The 19,558-nt window shown below is 55.5% G+C and overlaps 1 protein-coding gene across 6 annotated transcripts in view; it reads left to right on the top strand.

Annotated features, from left to right (window-relative positions):
- Positions 1–19,558, top strand: part of NFASC (neurofascin) — a 180,941-nt gene that overhangs the window by 130,677 nt on the left and 30,706 nt on the right. For 2 of the 6 annotated variants that reach the window (XM_058540249.1, XM_058540248.1), the window contains 12 exons: positions 2,088–2,231; positions 2,891–3,002; positions 3,367–3,533; positions 4,016–4,163; positions 5,616–5,740; positions 6,612–6,656; positions 7,897–7,998; positions 8,557–8,754; positions 9,544–9,614; positions 10,973–11,195; positions 16,337–16,459; positions 17,555–17,728. In XM_058540249.1, coding sequence (XP_058396232.1) covers positions 2,088–2,231; positions 2,891–3,002; positions 3,367–3,533; positions 4,016–4,163; positions 5,616–5,740; positions 6,612–6,656; positions 7,897–7,998; positions 8,557–8,754; positions 9,544–9,614; positions 10,973–11,195; positions 16,337–16,459; positions 17,555–17,728 — 1,632 coding nt within the window. Of the gene's footprint in view, positions 1–2,087; positions 2,232–2,890; positions 3,003–3,366; positions 3,534–4,015; positions 4,164–5,615; positions 5,741–6,611; positions 6,657–7,896; positions 7,999–8,556; positions 8,755–9,543; positions 9,615–10,972; positions 11,196–13,221; positions 13,338–14,971; positions 15,177–16,336; positions 16,460–17,554; positions 17,729–19,558 lie in introns of all 6 variants that reach the window. The other 4 variants (XM_058540253.1, XM_058540250.1, XM_058540252.1 and 1 more) reach the window with 3 other exon arrangements.

Raw genomic sequence — 19,558 nt, 5'->3', positions numbered from 1 at the left:
CAGGGCCCAGTCTCTGCTGAGGGCAAAATAAGAGGCAGGGTTACATGACAATATGAAAGATATGGTCAGATATGAGGAAGAACTTGCCCTTGAGAGCAGAGATGCACCAGTGCAGTTACTGAGTATGAACAGACTTGGGGGAGATTTTGTCCTGCCCAGATGGCTGGAGTAGGTGACTCCAGGGACCTTCCAACCAGAGGTCTTGGTCAACTTTTCACATCATATTCTCTCCAGTAGCATTTACTTTTTAAATGTCCTGTTGTTACTTCTCTAGGGGGTCAGAGGAAATGCCAACAGTGATAGCAACCAAATGGGGCAAAAAACAGATGGCGACAACTCAGAGCCTAACTGCAGAGCAGCGGGGGAGGCGGGGAGACAGTGGAGGGGAGGCTGGGAATGCACTTTCCGGAACGGTTATTGTGTGCCCAGCACCGCACTGGGTGCTGCGTCCCCTTCTCTCTTTAACCTCAAACATGAAAGATGAGGAAACGAGGCTCCCGCAGAGCCGTGGGTTGCCCGGGCTCCCATGGCTTGTCCTGGTGAAGCCGTGGGCTGCTGTGAGGACGCCGCATGCCTGCCCTACCCACCACTGCTGTGAGGACGCCGCATGCCTGCCCTACCCAGTGCTGAGCACAGTCACCCCTAGCAAGTGCTCTTCCCCTGGACACTGGCAGAGACGTGGATGTTGCCTACACTTCTCCCTGTCCGACAGCATTTGGAGGATGAGGCAGACAAAGGCACTGAACGTCACAGCACCCTTGCACACATGCTGCAGAGCCCTTGGTCCTGGAAAAGTCACCCGTCTTCCCGGGACTGACTGGGAGGAAAGTTGGGTCCATGAGAATTGTTGGGCAGGGAGGCAGTAGAGTTGCTGGCTTTGCCTTCCTGGTGCCTTTCTGCTGAGTAGGGACTTGGGGAGGGATGATAAGGATGCTGACCTTGTCTTCACTTACCTCCTGCTGATTCCCCACGTCTGGGCTCAGACTTGCTATCTGTGGAGTGGCGCCCGGGGGACCAGACCCTGGGTCCTCTGCTGGCTGCCCTTGTGGGTCTGAGTTATCCCGGATGGGTTCACGGACCATGCAAGCCAAGTCATCTGGCCCAGTCCAGAGATCTTACAGAAGAAAGTCGCCTTCTAGTGGTGAAAGATGGGAAAGTGGCAATTCTTTACTTTTCTAGAAACTTTCATTTGTATAGCTCATTATCACTCTCCTATCTTAACCTTCCTCAGAGTAGGGGAAAGATGGGAGGAATTCTCCTCATTTGACAGATGAAGGAAATGAGGCCTTGAAAGATTCACTGACTTGCCCTGAGTCCCAGGTTGATGTGTGGACAGGACGAGGCCCCACCCCACTCCTCAGCCTCTGCTCTCCGCACCCCAGGCCAGCGGTGGCGGGAGAACCAGAGGAGATGTACACTCACTTTAGGGTGCATTTCTTGGGACCATCAGGTAGCTTTGGCAGATACAAGGATTCATTCGGATTTCAGCTGGCATTGGCTTATGGGTTCCACTCTGTGAATGTTGACGAATGCTCTGCCTGGAGGATGGGAAGGTGATAGGTCCCATCCGGTTGTATGTTGCTTTGTCCTTTCAAAACACATTTGAGTGTATGCACATTGGATTAAAATAATAACAGTAAAGGTAATCGGCCTGTGCTGGGCACCCTGCTAATGACTTTATTCATGCATAAAGTCTCAGGTTATCCTCATTAAACCCCCTGAGGTGCTGTGTTACCCCCATGCTGCAAGACAAGGAAACTGAAGCTGAGAGCGGTGGAGTAACACTGGTGGCTGATGCGCTTAGAATCAAACCCCTTCTGCCTCCTCAGCTTATGCGCTCAGCCACACCTGCCCAGCTGCTTTACAGGTGGAGCAGAGATTCGTATTCCATTGGATGGATTGAGAAATAAACTCCAGTAGCTTCAGTGATGGGCCCGAGGTCACAGAGCTAGGCAGTAGAGGGGCCGGAGGCTGAACGTTCTGGGAGCCGCCCAGTGCTGCTTATTCCACAGCCCCCCAGTCCTCTTAGGGTGCCCTTCACCCTTCCCTCCCCCGTTTCTCATGAGGAGCATCTTTCCTGTCTGCAGCGGCACCACCCAACCCAAATCGAGAGGTGGCCGGAGACACCATCATCTTCCGGGACACGCAGATCAGCAGCAGGGCCGTGTACCAGTGCAACACCTCCAACGAGCACGGCTACCTGCTGGCCAACGCCTTCGTCAGCGTGCTGGGTGAGGGCTCCCGCCTGCCTTGGGGCCTCCTAGGCCTGCTCAACCTTGGGCATGCTGGCAGGCTTTCTTCTCCTGACATCAGCCAGGCTGGGTGGGGTAGGAGAGCAGGAGGGTGGGAGAAGCATGGAGACTGAAGACAGGTTTGCTGGGAGGATGGAAGACTTAAAATCCACAGAGCTGGCTGTGCACACAGTTAATTCCCTGCTGGAAGTCAGTCTTGGTCCCCTCCCCGCCCTGATGAGAGAGAGTGGACCTGTCTCCTCCTGGTGTGTTCATGTTGATGCTCCCTGGGTTCTCAGTGGGTCTCAGAGGGAGATGGTCCTGCGTGTGTTTGTGGCGCTCCCAGAGCAGGGAAGGGGCTGTGGAGGGGCAGCTGGGAGATGTGGAGGCTGTGGAGAGACAGGTAAGAACCTGCTGGATAATTTGGGGAAACCCTTTTCAAAAGCTGGACTGGATGTAGGGTAGGTTGAGGGCAGACGGATAACCTTCCTCCTCCCTCACCTAATCTTTAGAAGCTTCTCAAAGGAGGGAGGTCAATAGGGGAAGGTGTGGTGGCCTTGGAAAGCTACAATAAGGAGAAGGCACAAAGAGATGGGACCGAGGGGAAGAAATGGAAGAGTCAGACTCCCCACCCAAGATAAGTTCTCTGGGAATTGCAGACGTGCCGCCCCGGATGCTGTCACCCCGGAACCAGCTCATTAGGGTGATCCTGTACAACCGCACGCGGCTGGACTGCCCGTTCTTTGGGTCCCCCATCCCCACGCTCCGATGGTAAGTTCCAGGAGACCAGGTCTCCCCCGCAGGGGTTGTCTGTCTCACCTTGCTCATTCCCATCTGGCCCATAATGGGTATTCAGCAAGACGTAGGAACCTTAGTGGGTCGAAGCTGGGAGGAAGTTGGCAGGTCATCTGGGTCAACCCCTTTATTGTGAAAAGAAGGAAACTGAGGCCCAGAGAGGGGCTGAGACTTGCCAGGGCCACCCAGTGTTGGAGGCAGACCATACAAGGCTCAGGGCTCCAGACGCCTAGCGTGGGGCTCCTTCCTCAGCCTTCACGGTCCCTCAAGTGGTTGCTGCCCTGCTCGCTTGGGTCGGTCCTTTCTCAGGATGCTGTGTGTTCTGCTGCTCTGTTGTGAGGTTTAAGAATGGGCAAGGAAGCAACCTGGACGGAGGCAACTACCATGTCTATGAGAACGGCAGTCTGGAAATCAAGATGATCCGCAAAGAGGACCAAGGCATCTACACCTGTGTCGCCACTAACATCCTGGGCAAAGCAGAAAACCAGGTCCGCCTGGAGGTCAAAGGTAAAGGAGAGGGTCATTGGAGGAGGACAGGGCGAGGCAAGGAGGCTGTTTCCTCACAGTTGTCCCCATGTGATAGTCACTTTGGAAATGCACCACACCTACTGCTTAATCCCAGATGGGACCCTCCCTGTGAGTAGGGGCTACTTCCCAGGGCTTCCAGCTGAGCGGGGTACTGGGAACGCCAAGTCATTTTATTATCAGCCTGGTCCAGATGGAATTAGGAAGGGAAACCTGGTGCCCACACAAACTCCCCACTACCACCAGAAATTGCGTTATGTTTCCCCGAGCCAGATAGACAGGATTGGGGGTTGTTTACGATTTGGGATCGCCCACGGAGGCCTACCCCCATTCATAAACTGAATCCTGTTTCTGCCACCTTCCATGGTCATTCTAAGCTTGAGGCCATGCGTGTCACACTGTGTGGCCACATGGGGATGGTGGGCAGAGAACGTGTCAGTGACGAGCTCCTGTCCTCCCCACAGACCCCACCAGGATCTACCGGATGCCTGAGGACCAGGTTGCCAAAAGGGGCACCACGGTGCAGCTGGAGTGCCGGGTGAAGCACGACCCGTCCCTGAAGCTCACAGTGGCCTGGCTGAAGGACGACGAGCCGCTCTACGTCGGGAACAGGTTTCTGCGGCTGCTCCTCCTCCTGGTGCTAGTTTGGGGGCGTTTTCTCTCCCTTGCCCTTGATGACACGTTAAAGAACTCGGAGATAGGGAACCTGTACATGTGGGTCACCGAGGAACTGCTGGACAGGGCCTGGTGGCCTGCATGCCTGCCCCACCTCGCAGCCTTCTCTCTCTCCGCCATCGCTCTCCACTTCTCTCCCCTCTGCCTCCTCTCTCTCCCTCTCCTTTCTCTCCCACTCCTTTCTCTCTTCACTTCTCTCTCGCTCTCCCCTCCCTCCTCCCCATGTTTCCACCCCTCCCTTCCTCCTCCTCTGCATCAACCAGGACCTCCTCTATCCTCTCAGCTCTGCTTGCAGTGCCTCCATTCTCCAGCAGAGGGCAGGGTTGGCCCGAGCTGACTATGGCCATGTGGTTGACGGGGTTCTCAGCCCTTACCGCCCTCAGGGCTGCTTTTACTGACCCATGCCTGCCCTCTCCCTCATCCCAGACTCAAATTTAATTGGTGTGGGGGGAAGGCCTGGGCACTGATAGCGGTGCAGAGTCCCCACAGGTGTTTCTAATGTGCGGTCAGGGTTGAGGATGGCTGGTCCAGCCTCCCTGTGCAGGGCTCTGCTGCACCCTCTTCCATCTTGGGGGCAGGTTCTTTCCAGCGATCATCTGGGTTTTGGCAGGGGTCTACCCTACAGTCGGGTGCAGGCACTCTGGCCCTCTGTTGGTGCTCACAGTCCGCCCTGCTCTTTGGTGCCCCTCCCTCCGTGGGACGGTGCAGAGGAGCCAGGTGCCTGGCTTGAGCCTGGGTGCAGAGACGCATACGGGCTGAAGACAGAGCTGGAAGTACTGGAAAAGAAGGGACAGCAATCTGCCTTTTGGGGGGTGGGCCTAAGTGAGCCCTAATTTGGGAGGGGAGCACCGCACAAGAAAGGCACAGAGCAGGGCCGGCCCGGTGGCGTAGGGGTGAAGTTCAGGAAGTGGTCCACTTCGGGGCATGGGGTTCGTGGGTTCAGATCCTAGGCATGGACCTACACACCACTCGTGAAGCCGTGCTGTAGCGGCGTCCCACATACAAAATAGAGGAAGGTTGGCACAGATGTTAGCTCAGGGCTAATCTTCCTCACCAAAAAGAGAGAAAGGCACAGAGAACAGACCCAGTGTGGAACTGGAGGACGGTGAGCATGGGTCAGGGCCACTTCAGCTCCACCCGCTTTCCTTTCCCTCCATCAAGCACCCTAGGTGACTGTGAGGACCCTGCTTCTCCCAAAGCATTGAGGTGGAGCCTCATGTCCCCTGGGAGCAGCTGTGGCTGCCCAGCACAGCCTGTGACGCTTTCCTCTCCCTTCTGACTGGCCATCCCCTCCAGGGAGAAAGCAGCGGGCGGCACTCCCGCCGCCACCTCTCCCTTCACAGTCCCTCCATTCGCCCTCCTCCCAACCCCTCCCCTGCGCCTTTGCAGGATGAAGAAGGAGGATGACTCCCTGACCATCTTTGGTGTGGCGGAGCGAGACCAGGGCAGTTACACCTGCGTCGCCAGCACCGAGCTGGACCAAGACCTGGCCAAGGCCTACCTCACCGTGCTAGGTAACTGCTGCTGTCCGTACTGGCACTGGCCTCCCCTCCCATCCCCACCCCTTCCCGCGGCCAGAGAAACCCTGGACCGTTCCGAGGGCAGCGTCTGTGGTGCTCTCCTGCCTGTTGATCTAAAGGTTAGGAAGCGGCTCCCTTCAGAGCAAGCTGTGCCGGACGACTTAGCTCCTGAGTACAGTCCTAAGCACCCCGGTCCTCGGCCGGTGGGTGCCTGCGTGAGAGAGGGAGGTGAAAGGGTTCCTGGTGGGATCATTTTTACCAACTTCACCGCTAACTCTAAACCACCAAGTCCATGAAGACCATCCATCCTTGAAGCAAGACTGGAGTTCGTGTTTGTCCTTCCAACCCCCTCGCCGGCCTTACGCCCCTTCTCACCCTGCTCCCAGTTCTTGATGGGATTTCACAGGGAGCCACACACTTAGCAAGATGATTCCATCTTGTCCTGCCCCCTGTCCAGGCCAGACTGTAAATACTAAGCCATCCCAAACACAGGGAAGGCAGCCTCTCCCATCCATGAAGCACATCCCCCATTGTCCCTCGTCACCTCCGTCCTCTCCCTGGGTGCCCTGCTGCCATTACTGCTGGTGCGCCCTTGTCCCTTCCACAGTGGAGGTGCAGTCGCTGCGAGTGGTGGGCCCAGGCACAGCGTAGTATTGGGACGGGACGGAGAGAGGGATTCCACCCCCCGTCACACGGGAACGCTGGAAGGCCTCTAAGGGGTGGGGGGGTCCCCGTGGAAGGGAGGGTGAAGCTGTGCCTGGGACACCTCAGCCCAGGGGCAGCTGTTCAATCTCAGCTGCCTGCTCCCACCCTTCTAGAACACCTTTAACCCCAGATAACCTGCTAACCTGTCTTACCTTTGCAGCTGATCAGGCCACTCCAACTAACCGTTTGGCTGCCCTGCCCAAAGGTAATGCATACTAATCACGGACCCTCGCCAGGCCCTCTAGGCATCTGGGCGGGGGGTCTAGGAGGAGAAGGGTGCGCAGGACAGGGTGTGCTGTGTGCAGGCAGGTGGGTAGCACTGCCACTCCCTGCTGCATGTCCCACGTGCCCGCCCTGGGCCTGTCACAGCCCTGCTCCCGGCTTCCTGCTCCGGGCCTCCTGCTCCTTGCACAGGGCGAGCTTGGAGTCGTTGGCTGCTGCTCTGCCCCATCTCTTAGCTCTGGCCACACTCACCACTCCCTTGGGATGGCCTGTCCTCTCCCCCAGCTAGGCCTCAGAAATGTGTAAGGCCAGTCAGGAAAGCCCACTTACTTCGAGTTATCCGTAGGCCCATCTTTTTTGCAGCCTCTCCGTATCTGCTACTGTACACCCACTTACAATCTGTACATGCATACGTGTGCGCACACACAAATGTGGGCTCATGTGACTCACCTTCCAGATCCTTCCAGTAACCAGCCAAAATGTGGAAATAGCTAGTTCAAGGAGCCAGGATGGGGAAAAATCATGCCACCCCCCACCAGTCAGTGGCCGGATGGCTTTATCCCCAGCCCGGGATGGCACTTACACTCTCTAAGGAAATTCTCTGAGACTGGAGCCCCACGAAGGTGCTTCCCCCTCGCTGTCTGGGTGCCTGCTGGGGCTCTTCTGTCCTGCTGTCCAGCACTGAAACTTCTAGACTCGTCCCTATCTCCTCCCTGGCCTGGTACCCTGTCTTTGTCCCTCCCACTTCCCTAACTAGGCTGCCCCGCTCAGCACTCCACACACTCTCCGGGGCTTCTGCCCCCCCCAGAGCCTTGGGACACAGAGTAGAAGATAATTATCATGAAAAAATGAGACACAATCCGACACCTCTTCACCGGCTTTCCTAAATGTCGTAAACATGGGTCTAATGAAAAGGGCAGCGTTTCCCAGATGCATGTGCTTGGAGGATCCCCTCGGAAATGGGGAGTGCTGCCCCAGTGCTCTCTGGGGCCTACACTCTCCTGTACTCTTGGGAGTGCTGGAATTTGGGGGCTCCTTGTTGTTCTTTGTTGGCCCCCTAAGGGAAGGGGATGGTCCCTGCGCTGACCCTCCAGGCAGGCTGGGTGGTGACCTCAGCCCGTCAGGGACCTGTCCGTGCAACAGTGTCCAGGACTGGGGCCAACACCAGGGCGGGCTGGCTCTCACCTGGGAGCCTTGCATGGTGTCTCTCCCTCTGCTGCCAGGACGGCCAGACCGACCCCGGGACCTGGAGCTCACTGACCTGGCTGAGAGGAGCGTGAGGCTGACCTGGATCCCGGGAGACGACAACAACAGCCCCATCACAGGTCAGCCGGGGGTCTGGGCTCCAGTTCAGAAGAGAGGGGTGGTAGCAGCCTGGAAGCCAGAGGCCTTGCCCTGGCTGCTGCTCCCCCTTCTGCCTCACTGGACATTGCCCTGGGCTATTCACAGAAGGCATGGAGACCTCGGTCTCCTTTTCAGTGTTTTGGATGGGGTTCTCCCTGTACCTTTGTCTACACAGGGGAGATTGTAAAGATTAGTGGAAACCGCAGGGAAGCGCTCTTAAAAGGAGCTCTGCTGGGGCCGGCCTGGAGGCGTAGTGGTTAGAGTTAGCGCACTCCGCTTCCGTGGCCCGACACTCGCCAGTTCAGATCTCGGGCGTGCACCAACGCACTACCTATCAAGCCATGCTGTGGCGGCGTCCCGTATAAAGTAGAGGAAGATGGGCGCAATTGTTAGCCCAGGGCCAATCTTCCTCAGCAAAAAGAGAAGGATTGGCAACAGATGTTAGCTCAGGGCTCATCTTTCTCACAAAAAAAAAAAAAGAAAAAAAGAGCTCTGCTGACTCAGCTCCCAAAACAGCTCTGTCTTCCTTGCCCACTCAGACTACGTCGTCCAGTTTGAAGAGGACCAGTTCCAGCCAGGGGTCTGGCATGACCATTCCAAGTTCCCAGGCAGTGTCAACTCAGCCGTCCTCCAGCTGTCCCCATACGTCAACTACCAGTTCCGGGTCATTGCCATCAACGAGGTCGGCAGCAGCCACCCCAGCCTCCCGTCCGAGCGCTACCGAACCAGCGGAGCACGTGAGTACTTGAAGGTTAACAGAAGGTGTGGACCCAGGTACCAGTCCCCAGACACACGAACAAGCGACTTAACCTCTCCAAGGCTTGGCTTCCTCATCTGTGAAACAGAGAATAACACCACCACCACCATCATGGGGCTATTGTGAGGATGATGTTTGAAAATGCAACTCAGTACTTAACCGTGATGCCTGGCATATAGTAAGCACACAGTAAATGCTGTCATTTTTATTATTACTAATATTGTTAGTAATTCTTGATGATCTGCTTTAAAGGGAAGAGCTATGGCAAAGATTTGTAGTAGAAATATATAATCTGGTGTTATATCAGATTTCCTTTCCTAACACACTTGGGTAATGTTTAGATTTCTGAAATCATACCAGCTCATTGCAGGTGGTGATGCTCCCTGGAAATGTTAAATTCCAGAGATAAACCAGTCTAGTATTAAATATATTTAGTGGATAATCCCCAAGGGGGATACTCTACACTGAGTTGGCTATATTGATCGGCTAAAGTGTGGAAAGCCTTATGATAAATGCTGTCTGGTAAGGGATTAAAATTCAAAAGGAATTAGCCCTGCTTTCAGGGCTTAAACCTTAGCTAGGAAGGCACATCATACAGATGAGAAAAAGGCAGAGCAAGTTCAGTTGCCTGTGGGACAGAGTGTGTAGAGAGATGCTGAGAAAAGATGGAGTGTAGAAGGGACCAGTTGGGTGGGAGGGAGAGAGGTTTCTTACTGTGCCCTGGAAAGGCAGAAATTGAACTTGAACTTTGCATCCATTTGGGTTCCAGCCCCTGAGTCCAATCCCGCCGACGTGAAGGGAGAGGGGACCAGAAAGAACAATATGGAGATCACGTGGACGGTAAGAGTCCCTCCCAGCCCCCCTTGATGGGCCTGCTCACCTGGCAGGTGCCCCTGGGAGCCCCCGCCCTTTCACTCCTCAGACCCCAAGGCCATAGGGTGGCTCAGACTACCTGGCTGGCTTGGTGGCCACTTTTCTCTGTGTTGGGCACCCAGAAACCAAACAGGAGCATGTCCAAGAGCAAGATTTAAGGCAGGAGACAGGAGGAAAGGTGACCAAGGGACATAGACTGCCAGCCTGGCAAAATCAGACAGTGCCAGCAAAACAAAATGGACTTCTTTAAAGAAGGAGTGATTTAGGTTAGACTCCAGGAAAGAGTGAGCCTGGACACCAGTACTGAGCTTCCGTGTGGCCCAGGGTCCTTTCACTGGAGATTGTTGGAGAGACCAGCAGTGGAGACATTTTTCAGTGTGGACCTTCCCTAAGTCCAGGAATGGACCAGATCACTCAAAATACCATTTAGGCCAGGATTGAAAAAATCCCGTCGTCTTCCTGGCTCACTGACTACATTTTCCAAACCAAAATTGGGATACGTCGCCTCGAAATGACTTTTTAAAACCACTTCTAAGTCTAAGAAATGCAAATTCAGCCACTGAAATATTCACCTTTCTGCGTTGTTGCCACAAGTGATGGAAGCCGGGAGAAGACGGTATTTGGAATCATCACCGTCTCCATCTTGCCGAGGGCCTGGTCTCACAGCCTTGGCAACTGGGCTGAGCCTAGACTCAAGATGTGGGGACTCATCTTTGGAACCATGCAAGGGCCGGTTCTTGGTCTGCGGCTCCGTATTGCAGGCTCCAGGGGACTGTTTCCTGGACCCGGCCCTTAGGGAAAAAAGAACCGAGTTACACTCACTCTTAGCTCTGACCTCTTAGGAAGGACGGGACAGACATACATGGATTTGATAGGACTGAAATCAGTTCTGGAATCTTGAGTTCGTTGGCAGGAGGCATGCAGTGGCTAAACCAAAACGCATCCCTTTCCAACGTGGAGAATATTGTATTACTGTCCATATTTTGTTTGCTTGTTGCTCACTCATAGGAGAGAGTCTTGTCAAAGATACAGCTTTTGCTCCCTGCACGCTTGCAGATGTGGGTGGCTCCAGGAGTCAAAGTGAGCAGCTCTTGGGTGAAGCCTTTGTCACAGAAGACCTGCATGCTGTGGAGTTCATAGGATTCTGGGCTTCTGGGGGCTCAGCGAGGGACAACTCAGAGTTGTCCCCCAACTCTGCAAGGGGGCTGGCCAGCGTCGGGCGGATTGGGGAGGAGAGCCCGGCACGGAAAGAGAGTGCAGGCTGTGGGGCTTGGGCTCCTCGCCTGCCCTCCCTCCAGCCCTGCCGTCCATGTCTCCCTGCTCAGCCCATGAATGCCACCTCCGCCTTCGGCCCCAACCTGCGCTACATCGTCAAGTGGCGGCGGAGAGAGACTCGCGAGAGCTGGAACAACGTCACCGTGTGGGGCTCCCGCTACGTGGTGGGGCAGACCCCTGTCTACGTGCCCTATGAGATCCGAGTCCAGGCCGAAAATGACTTTGGGAAGGGCCCTGAGCCAGACACTGTCATCGGTTACTCCGGAGAAGATTGTGAGTACCCTCCCCCATCCCCAACCCAGGACCCTCGTGGCTGGGCTGCAGAAGGCCACCCTCACAGACCAGGAACCTCGGGGTGGGTTCTGGGACTTCCAAGAACATCCTGGGAGGACAGCAGTTCCCAGGAAAGAGAAATCCCCCACCGTAACCTAGAGCAGATGGGCCCCTGATAACGTCAGGGGCAGACATGTTATCATCTGACCGCTAGTTAGGATCACCGGGTGTCATCATCACCTAGCCGATATTCTCACTTTATGGATGTGAAACTGAGGCCCTGCAAGGGAAAACCCTCGCCAGTATTACACAATTGTCAATATCAGGCTTGAAAATAGAGCCCGGGCCTTCTGATCTTCCTCACTGCCAAGCCTCGCTAGCACCGACAAAGGCTTCAGGACTGTCCATCCCAAAGAGCCATAATTAGACTCCTCTACAGGAAGGGGGGTGCCACACGCCAGACTCCTCCCTGGGCTCCCCAGGAGAAGCCTTGAGGGATGGAGAAGGTCTGCAGAGCCCCAGACTGGAAGGATCCAGACCAGCCACCTGCCAGCATTCTCAGTGTTGCCTTAGCCCTTGGAATTGAGCATAAAAAGAGCAGTTCTTTGGAGGCTGGCACTGGGCAGATCAACAAGATTCTGGGCATATCTGTGGAAGTGTGTGCCTGGTGGCTCTGTCCCCAGCACATCCAGCCAGCAGGCTGCTGAGCAAAGCAGGGGGGTCAGTGGAGCCCCTCCTGGTGGGGGTGATCCATGCGCTGGTGGGTCTGGGTCTGACCTAAAAAGAGATCACGTAGGTGGATGGGGTGACCAGGGGGAAGGGAGGAGCGGAGCCGCATGGCAGCGTTGGGGTCAGCAGTAGGGCTGCTCGTGGTCATAACAGTGAGATGGTAAGCAGCGGGGTGGGCCCTGAGTCCCACTTTCCTGGAGGTGATTATGGATGGGACCCACTCGGGAGATAAGCAGAGGGGATCAGCAGCTTCTCTGTCCATCCCACTCCTCATCTCCGTGGTGGCAGACACTTCCGGACAGGAGACCGGTGGGGACTGGATGGTAAGTGTGGAAGGGACAGCGTCTAGTCGTGGACTTTGTGGACACACAGTTTCCATTGCATCCATCTACCCCTACGGCCTGTGCTCTGAGGGGGTAGAGGGGGTGGGGCAGAACTGCTTTTGCAGCAGAGTGGAAAAGGGGGGGTCGAGAATAAGTTATGGGGGAGAGAGTAGTCCTCCGTTTCCAGGTAGTCACAGGATCAGATCCCTGCCTGAACTAGGTTGGGACATCTTCAGTCTGTGGGTAATGTTTCCTGTAGGGCCCTGGCAGGAAAAGGATGCCACTCAAAGGGGACTATTTCTAATGTGAGGAGAAGGTGAGAGGGAAAAAAGCAAGGTATAGTGCACCACCTAGAGGGCTAGCCACAGCAGGATGCCATTATACCGCTCTGAGCCTTGAAGAGGCAGGGGACGGGTGAGTCACCACGGCCAGTGAGGCCCACCCATGGGAGCTGTGGCCCTCGGGAGAAGAATGCCACGCTGTCAACCTGCAGCCCCGTCAAGAGGCAGCCAGGGGAATAGATACCCTCCCTCCCTCTCCTCCCGCCCTGGGGTCTCCTTTTTGGCGCCTCCTGTTGGGCAAGCCCATCTAGAAGCCTAAGAACAGGGGAGCTGAGCTGACACAGTCCAGAGAGGGCAGCCTCCCAGGACACGGAGCAGGGTGGGGAGGGGTGGAGAATGGGATGGAGGGGCAAATGGAGGCTACCTGGCAATGAGGGTAGCAAATAATTGCCCTGTAAACCTGTAGGCAGATCCTCCCACCTGGACTGCCATCTTTTTGTCCTGAGCCTTCTCGACTCCTCCAACTACAGTCTGATGGAGGAGGCAGGGCCCCTGCCCTCATGGAGCACCCTTTCCCCACCTGGGCAGAGTGGGGTGGAGGTACAGATCAGCAGAGAGCAAGTCCGAGGGGACCCTAGAGTCCAGGGGCCAGCCCTGCCCACATAATCAGCTCTCTGTCCCAACACATTGCAGATCCCAGGGCTGCACCCACTGACGTTAAGATCCGAGTCCTGAACAGCACAGCCATCAGCCTCCAGTGGAACCGCGTCTACTCCGACACGGTCCAGGGCCAGCTCAGAGAGTACCGAGTGAGGAAGCCAGCTCCCGGCCCCGCCTAACCACCAGCTCGCTAACCAGGGCCGGGGGTAGCAGACGCGGGCCATAAATATGTGGAAGGGGTCCTAGGGTCAGTGATTGGAGCCAGAGTTGGTTCAAGGAGATGATGTCGAGGGTTAGCTGCTCAAAAGCTTACCCAGAACAGATACGTATACTCAGACGTGTCCTGTAACAGATCTGCCGAGAGATGCTCTGCAGAAAACCGCGTGAGGGTGGTGGGTTTGGGCTGATGTTGCACAGCACGCTGTGTTTGTCATACGTGTGTGAGTGGACACACGTGCGTCTTCAGAAGCAGTGTCGAGGCACCGCTGAGCTACACCCCTCCCCTCTCCTCATGGCCCCGCTGGGCTGCTTGCTCCCCTAGTCTGATTTCATGAAGCCCCAACTAACAGGCAGAGCCACTAAAAGGGCGCAGATGTCTTCCCTGTTGTCACAGCCAACTCCGGACTATCCAGCGTGTGCGTTGTCAGGGCCCTCGCTCCTCCTGGTCTTTTCTGCCTGTGAGCAGTTTCTGTCTTTCCTCGGACAGAGTGAGCCGAGGTGGGGAAAGGGGGAGAGGCCCAGGGGATGCAAGGCTCTCCCTGTGATTAGCTCTGTTTAAAAAATGCAGGTTCTGTGACTTAGAGGTCATTGAGAGTTGGCTGATGGACAATTAGGGGCAGAATGGAGGAGTCAGTCTCTTCTTGGGAGATGAATTTGATAAGAGGAGGTGAAGGCAAGATGCTGTACACGCTTGAAAAAACTTCTGCAACACTTGGCTGCACCTTAACCTACTTGCCTGGAGAGTTTTCTGACTAAGGCTCCCATTGGGTCCCCCTCTTAAGTCTGGACTTCCTCCTTACCTTGCCCTTGGGGGCCTGAGTGACACTGATGTGGCAACCTGCCCTGGGGCGTCTTACCCACTGCTAATCAGACCTCGTGTCGCAAAGTCTCTCCACTGTACCTGGGCCACTGCCACCTTCCATAGGCCATTCCGTCCCATCCAAGCTCTTGCCACTCCACAGCCTTGCGTCCCACTGACTTGGACATGTCACTGTCCCATTCCTAAAGGTCTTCAAACAATACTAAAAGACATCATTTGACTTTGAAGGATTAAATCAACCCTTTCTCATATTCAGACTTCTGGGGGTAACCCGCTACTTTTCAACTCCTGCCTGCTGCCAATCTAAACCATGCTAACCCAGCTCAAGGTGACACGATCTTTGAGCACAGAGCAGAGCTTTCCATGCCTGGACCCTTGGCTCATATTTGTGGTTCTGGCATGGACTCCCTGAGCAACTTGCTCCCCAGCTTGGAAATTAAGTGTCATGATGGAGCAGCTCAGCTGTGAGTTTCGCCAACTTGCCTATTCCCCAGAGGGGTGACATGGCTCAGAAACTGATTGAAACCAAAAACCCTATTTCTTGTTTGACACCAACTCCTACTAACTAGTGGCTAATGGAAGGGGACTCTCAGGCCACTCCCTCAGCCCTGAGTGGGACTGATGAGGTCATTTGGGATTTGGAGCCTGTGGCAAGCAAAGGGAAGACCGGTCACTACCACCACCACTAATAACTAACCCAGCTGTGCCTGACCGTCCCCTCACCGGCCTGCCTCTGTCCTGAAGGCCTACTACTGGAGGGAGAGCAGCTTGCTGAAGAACTTGTGGGTGTCTCAGAAGAGACAGCAAGCCAGCTTCCCTGGTGACCGCCTTCGTGGTGTGGTGCCCCGCCTCTTCCCCTACAGTAACTACAAGCTGGAGATGGTTGTGGTCAATGGGAGAGGCGATGGGCCTCGCAGTGAAACCAAGGAGTTCACCACCCCGGAAGGAGGTAGGTCTGACCTGCAGCTCTTCAGGGTGGGGCAGGACAAGGGTAGCAATCCAGGGGGCCCTGGAGCAGCCCCAGCGTGGCTTGGCACGGACAGCACCAGTTGACCTCTGCGTGACCTCAAGGAGCTCCCGCCATTCCCACAGCACATTCCAGCACCGAGGTGGCCTGCCCTGACAGGAGGTTGTCTCTCAAGAGAAGACCTGCGCGGTCTGCTGACATAATTCCAGGCGGGCTGTGCAGACGGACCCCCATGGGCACTGCGGGGGCCTCGGCTGCCCCCACACCTGAGGCTGAAGCACAGTCACCCTGACCACCTAGAGGCATCTGGTTTGTTGACCAGCGCCCAGGACCTTCAGCGTTCTCTCGCCACCGTAGTCCAGACTCTCACTGAGATGTCGGCCTGAGGTGGGGTGGCCCTGCAGAGGCGCCCTGCCTGCTGCAGGTTTACAGTCCGCCTGGTCGGGAGGCGGACACCAGCCCAGTCCCCAGCACATCTGCTGTCGCCAGTTCTCCTTCATCGGCTTGGCATTTGCTTGGCCCTCTTCTGCTTCTCCTCCCTCCCTTCTTAACTACGATCTTCCCCATTTTCCTCCTCCTCCTCCTCTCTTCTGCTCTCCCCTCATGTTTTCTCTGTTCCTGTCTTTCCATCCTCCCTGGTTTGGTTTTCATCATTAGCCTCTCCACATCACGCACGCCCTGGGCACCCTGCCCACGTGTTCCATCTTGGGTTTCTTTCTCCTCCCCTCTGAACCCAGCATTCTCATTCGGAGGCCTGGGAACTACAGTCTTTGCACGAAGCCTCCGCAGTCTCAGGCATAGTCCGTCCCTGCCTGGGACCACTCTGCCCAACTTGGAGGTGTCTTTGAGGATCAGAGCCTAATGAGTGCTGCATCCAGGGTCATTACTAAAGGAAGACTTGACTGACTGCTTCCCCATTGAGACAGAATCTGAGCCGCCCTTGTCCCGACCTAGGGGAAATGCCATCCTGGACAGCGAGGGGCTCTGGCCACCACGCAGTCCTCCGGGTTCTGGCTTAGCAGCCACCCAGCGTGGGGTTTCCGGAGGTCAACGCCTTCATACTTGTGCTTTGTTTTTGTGTTTTCCTCTCCCTGCCCGCCCCTCCCACCCCGCATCTCCCTGTGCTCTCCTCCTTCCTCAAGTACCCAGTGCCCCCAGGCGATTCCGAGTCCGGCAGCCCAACCTGGAGACCATCAACCTGGAATGGGACCATCCGGAACACCCCAATGGGATCCTGACTGGATATACCCTCAAATACGTGGCCTGTACGTTCTTCCCCTCCTTCTCTTAGACAATCTGGGAACCAGAACCCTCATTCTCATCACTTTCCTAAGGAATCGAGGTAGAAAACCTCTGGAGGCAGAGGGGCTGTGTGGAGGGAGGGAGGGGCCATGGAGAAAGTTCCCGCTGGGACTGGGGAGGCAGGTGAGACCCAGTCCCTGCTCTCCTGACACAGCTCCTCCTGCAGGAGCTTCAAGTCAGCCGGGTGAAACAAAGGGAACTTCCAGTCTGGTGAGGGAGACAGCCTGGCCCTCAGGGATCTCGCCGTCTCCAATACCTATAAGCCTAGGAGAGACAGTTCCTCACCTGACGGAGCTTCCGTCCAATGGGGTGGACAGTGCATGAGCAGGAATCCACACAACATCCGGGGACACCTTAACAGGGTGCCATTTATGGTAAGGCAGCTGCATGTGGAGCTGCCGAGGAACGTGAAGGGACTCGATCGGGAGCCGGGTTGGGAAGACCTCACCTTAAGAGCTTGCATCACCATGCGTGGACAGAGGTGTCATTACATTTGAAAAACTTGAAGCCCTCTGAAGTAGGTGATGTACCTCTTTGGGAAGCTCAAAGGGCCAGGTGTTGTGTTGTTAAGGATTTTAATAGCCAACTGTGTGCTTGTATGCTGGTCTGAATCATCTCTGGACCTGACCTTCCCCTTGGAGGTACATTGAATAGGCCTTTCATAAGGGAGGCATTAACAATCGAAAACTCTAGTGGTTTTGCCCTGGATCTGTTGGAAAGGAAGAAAGGAACTCAGAAGTTTTGTCCTTACTGAAAAGGGTTGGGGGTTATAAACTGAATCTTTCAGAATCGGCCACATAATTTGGCAGCGAGTTAGAGAGAATGAGATCAGTGGAAGAGTGTTAGCCCTGGTGTGTCACCAGAGCCAGGACACAGTTCTTGCCCAGCACTCCGCCTGTGAGCCCGTCTCCCATCCCCCAGTCTGTAAGGTCATGGCCGGTCGCACAGGTTCCCTCTTCAGCAGTGTTGGGAAGGTTTTCTCCTTCCAGCTGCAGATTATATAATCCATCGTGGTCTGCGTTGCTAAAGTTCAATTCCACTTACCTATCTCTCCCCAGTTAATGGAACCAAAGTAGGAAAGCAGATAGTGGAAAACTTCTCTCCCAATCAGACCAAGTTCATGGTGCAGAGAGCAGACCCTGTGTCGCGCTACCGCTTTACCCTCAGTGCCAGGACGCAGGTGGGCTCTGGGGAAGCTGTCACAGAGGAGTCACCAGCACCCCCGAATGAAGGTAGGTGCGTGGCGACAGCCTCGGGGGTGAAGGGTCCCCGCTCATTCAGATGCCTAGAGAAGCACACCGACCGGCCTTCTGGCTGCCAGCCTCCCTGGATGGAGAGGCGATGAGGCTGCAGGTCCTCAGGCCCTCGAGAGGCGAGAACCGATCAAATATGCCAAGAGGTAGGTGCTGGCCATGTATCTGGGAAACTCAGATCTTAGACTGTTGCAGTCGGACTTGGGTTCCCACTTTGCCTTGACTTGCTCAGCAACTTCACATCTATCATCTTTCCTTCTAGTGGGGGGTTAAGGAAGAGAGCATGAGCCCACAGTGGGGAGGAGGAGATGAGGGAAAGCGTGTTGGAAGTAAATGTGCTAATGAACTCCAAAGAATCGTGCAAGTGTTCGCCTATGGAGGGAGGCAGCGATGTTATTCTGAGTGCCCCATGAGGATGCCCCTTCTTTCCCCAAGGGTGCGTGGGGCCAAGAAAGGGAGGTGGGGAACAGCCTTGATTGAAGCTACTTGCCCGGATCACGAGTAGAGCAATGGCTGTAGTCCCTCCTTGCAGCCTGAATTGGGTGAGTTGTCAGGCTGCGGAGAGGAAGGGGAGTTAAGAAACAGCCATTTGCCAAACCAGCTTCATGAGGAGCAAGTGAGTTCATCTCCTGGGTCCTGGCATCTTCTGGCTGCATAGCACCCCCGACGGGCGCTGCGCCTGCCTGAGAACTCCACTAGAGGGCGCACCAGGCCCACTGCACCTGTGCTGGCTTCCAGTACGGCTCAGGGATACGAGGCTATAGAGCCTCAATTTTGGCAGATCCTGTATGAAAGGGTTGGGGGGGGCCTCTGCCTCTCCAGAGGTACAGTGCTATTCAACAGCTATTCCTTGAGCGCCCACAACATGAGTGCCAAACAACGCTGTGAAAACAACTGATATAGAGGTAAAGCTCACAGAGGGCAGAAGGGAAGACAGCCACAAGAATGTCTAATTGGGGGCCAGCCCGGTGGTGCAAGCGGTTAAGTGCGCGGGCTCCGCTTCGGTGGCCCAGGGTTCGCAGGTTCGGATCCCAGGCGCGCACTGACGCACCACTTGTCAAGCCATGCTGTGGCGGCGTCCCATATAAAGTAGAGGAAGATGAGCACGGATGTTAGCTCAGGGCCACTCTTCCTCAAGAAAAAAGGGGAGGATTGGCATCGGATGTTAGCTCAGGGCTAGTCTTCCTCACAAAAAAAAAAAAAAAAGAATGTCTAATTGCAATTCAACTTGAGAAATGTCATGTTTAGACGGGGAAAGGGTAGAGATTGTGCAGAGGAGGGGGATTAATTCTGCAAGGCAAGACTTCAAAGAAGAGCTGATCTGAGTAGGGATTCTTGAAGCTGACAAGCTGACAACAGATTATTGTGTTCTAGTGCTTTCCCCAAAAGGCTGAGGTCTGGGGGCCTGACCTGGGCTCGGATCAGACCTCCCCAACCCAGGAGAGCATCAGCGCTTCCTTCGCTGGGGCTGCAGGCCCTGCTGCCTCTGCTGCCTTACCCCGGGCTCCCAGTTCAGCTCCATCAGCAGCCCTGCCTCCCTGGCCAGCAGGCCAGCACTGAGGCAGAGGGAGAGGGGCCAGGCAGAAGCTGGAGAAAGACTGACAGTCCTTTCTGGTCCTGTAAACCAGGAGCCATGCAATAAGCTCCTCAGTGTGCCCTTCCGCCCCCCTGGGCACAGTGTATTAGGGCTGGGGGACCTTGGGTAAGTGGCTGATAGATGCTTGTTACCAAAGACCTGGCCAAGACGGGGGTGGTGCACTTTCTCAATTACTTAATTCTATAAGGAGATACATAAAGAGAGCCCCTTCT

This window comes from Diceros bicornis, chromosome 4 (genome assembly GCF_020826845.1).
Source record: "Diceros bicornis minor isolate mBicDic1 chromosome 4, mDicBic1.mat.cur, whole genome shotgun sequence".
Classification (NCBI taxonomy): domain Eukaryota; kingdom Metazoa; phylum Chordata; class Mammalia; order Perissodactyla; family Rhinocerotidae; genus Diceros; species Diceros bicornis.
This window is presented reverse-complemented; position numbering and strand designations above follow the sequence as displayed.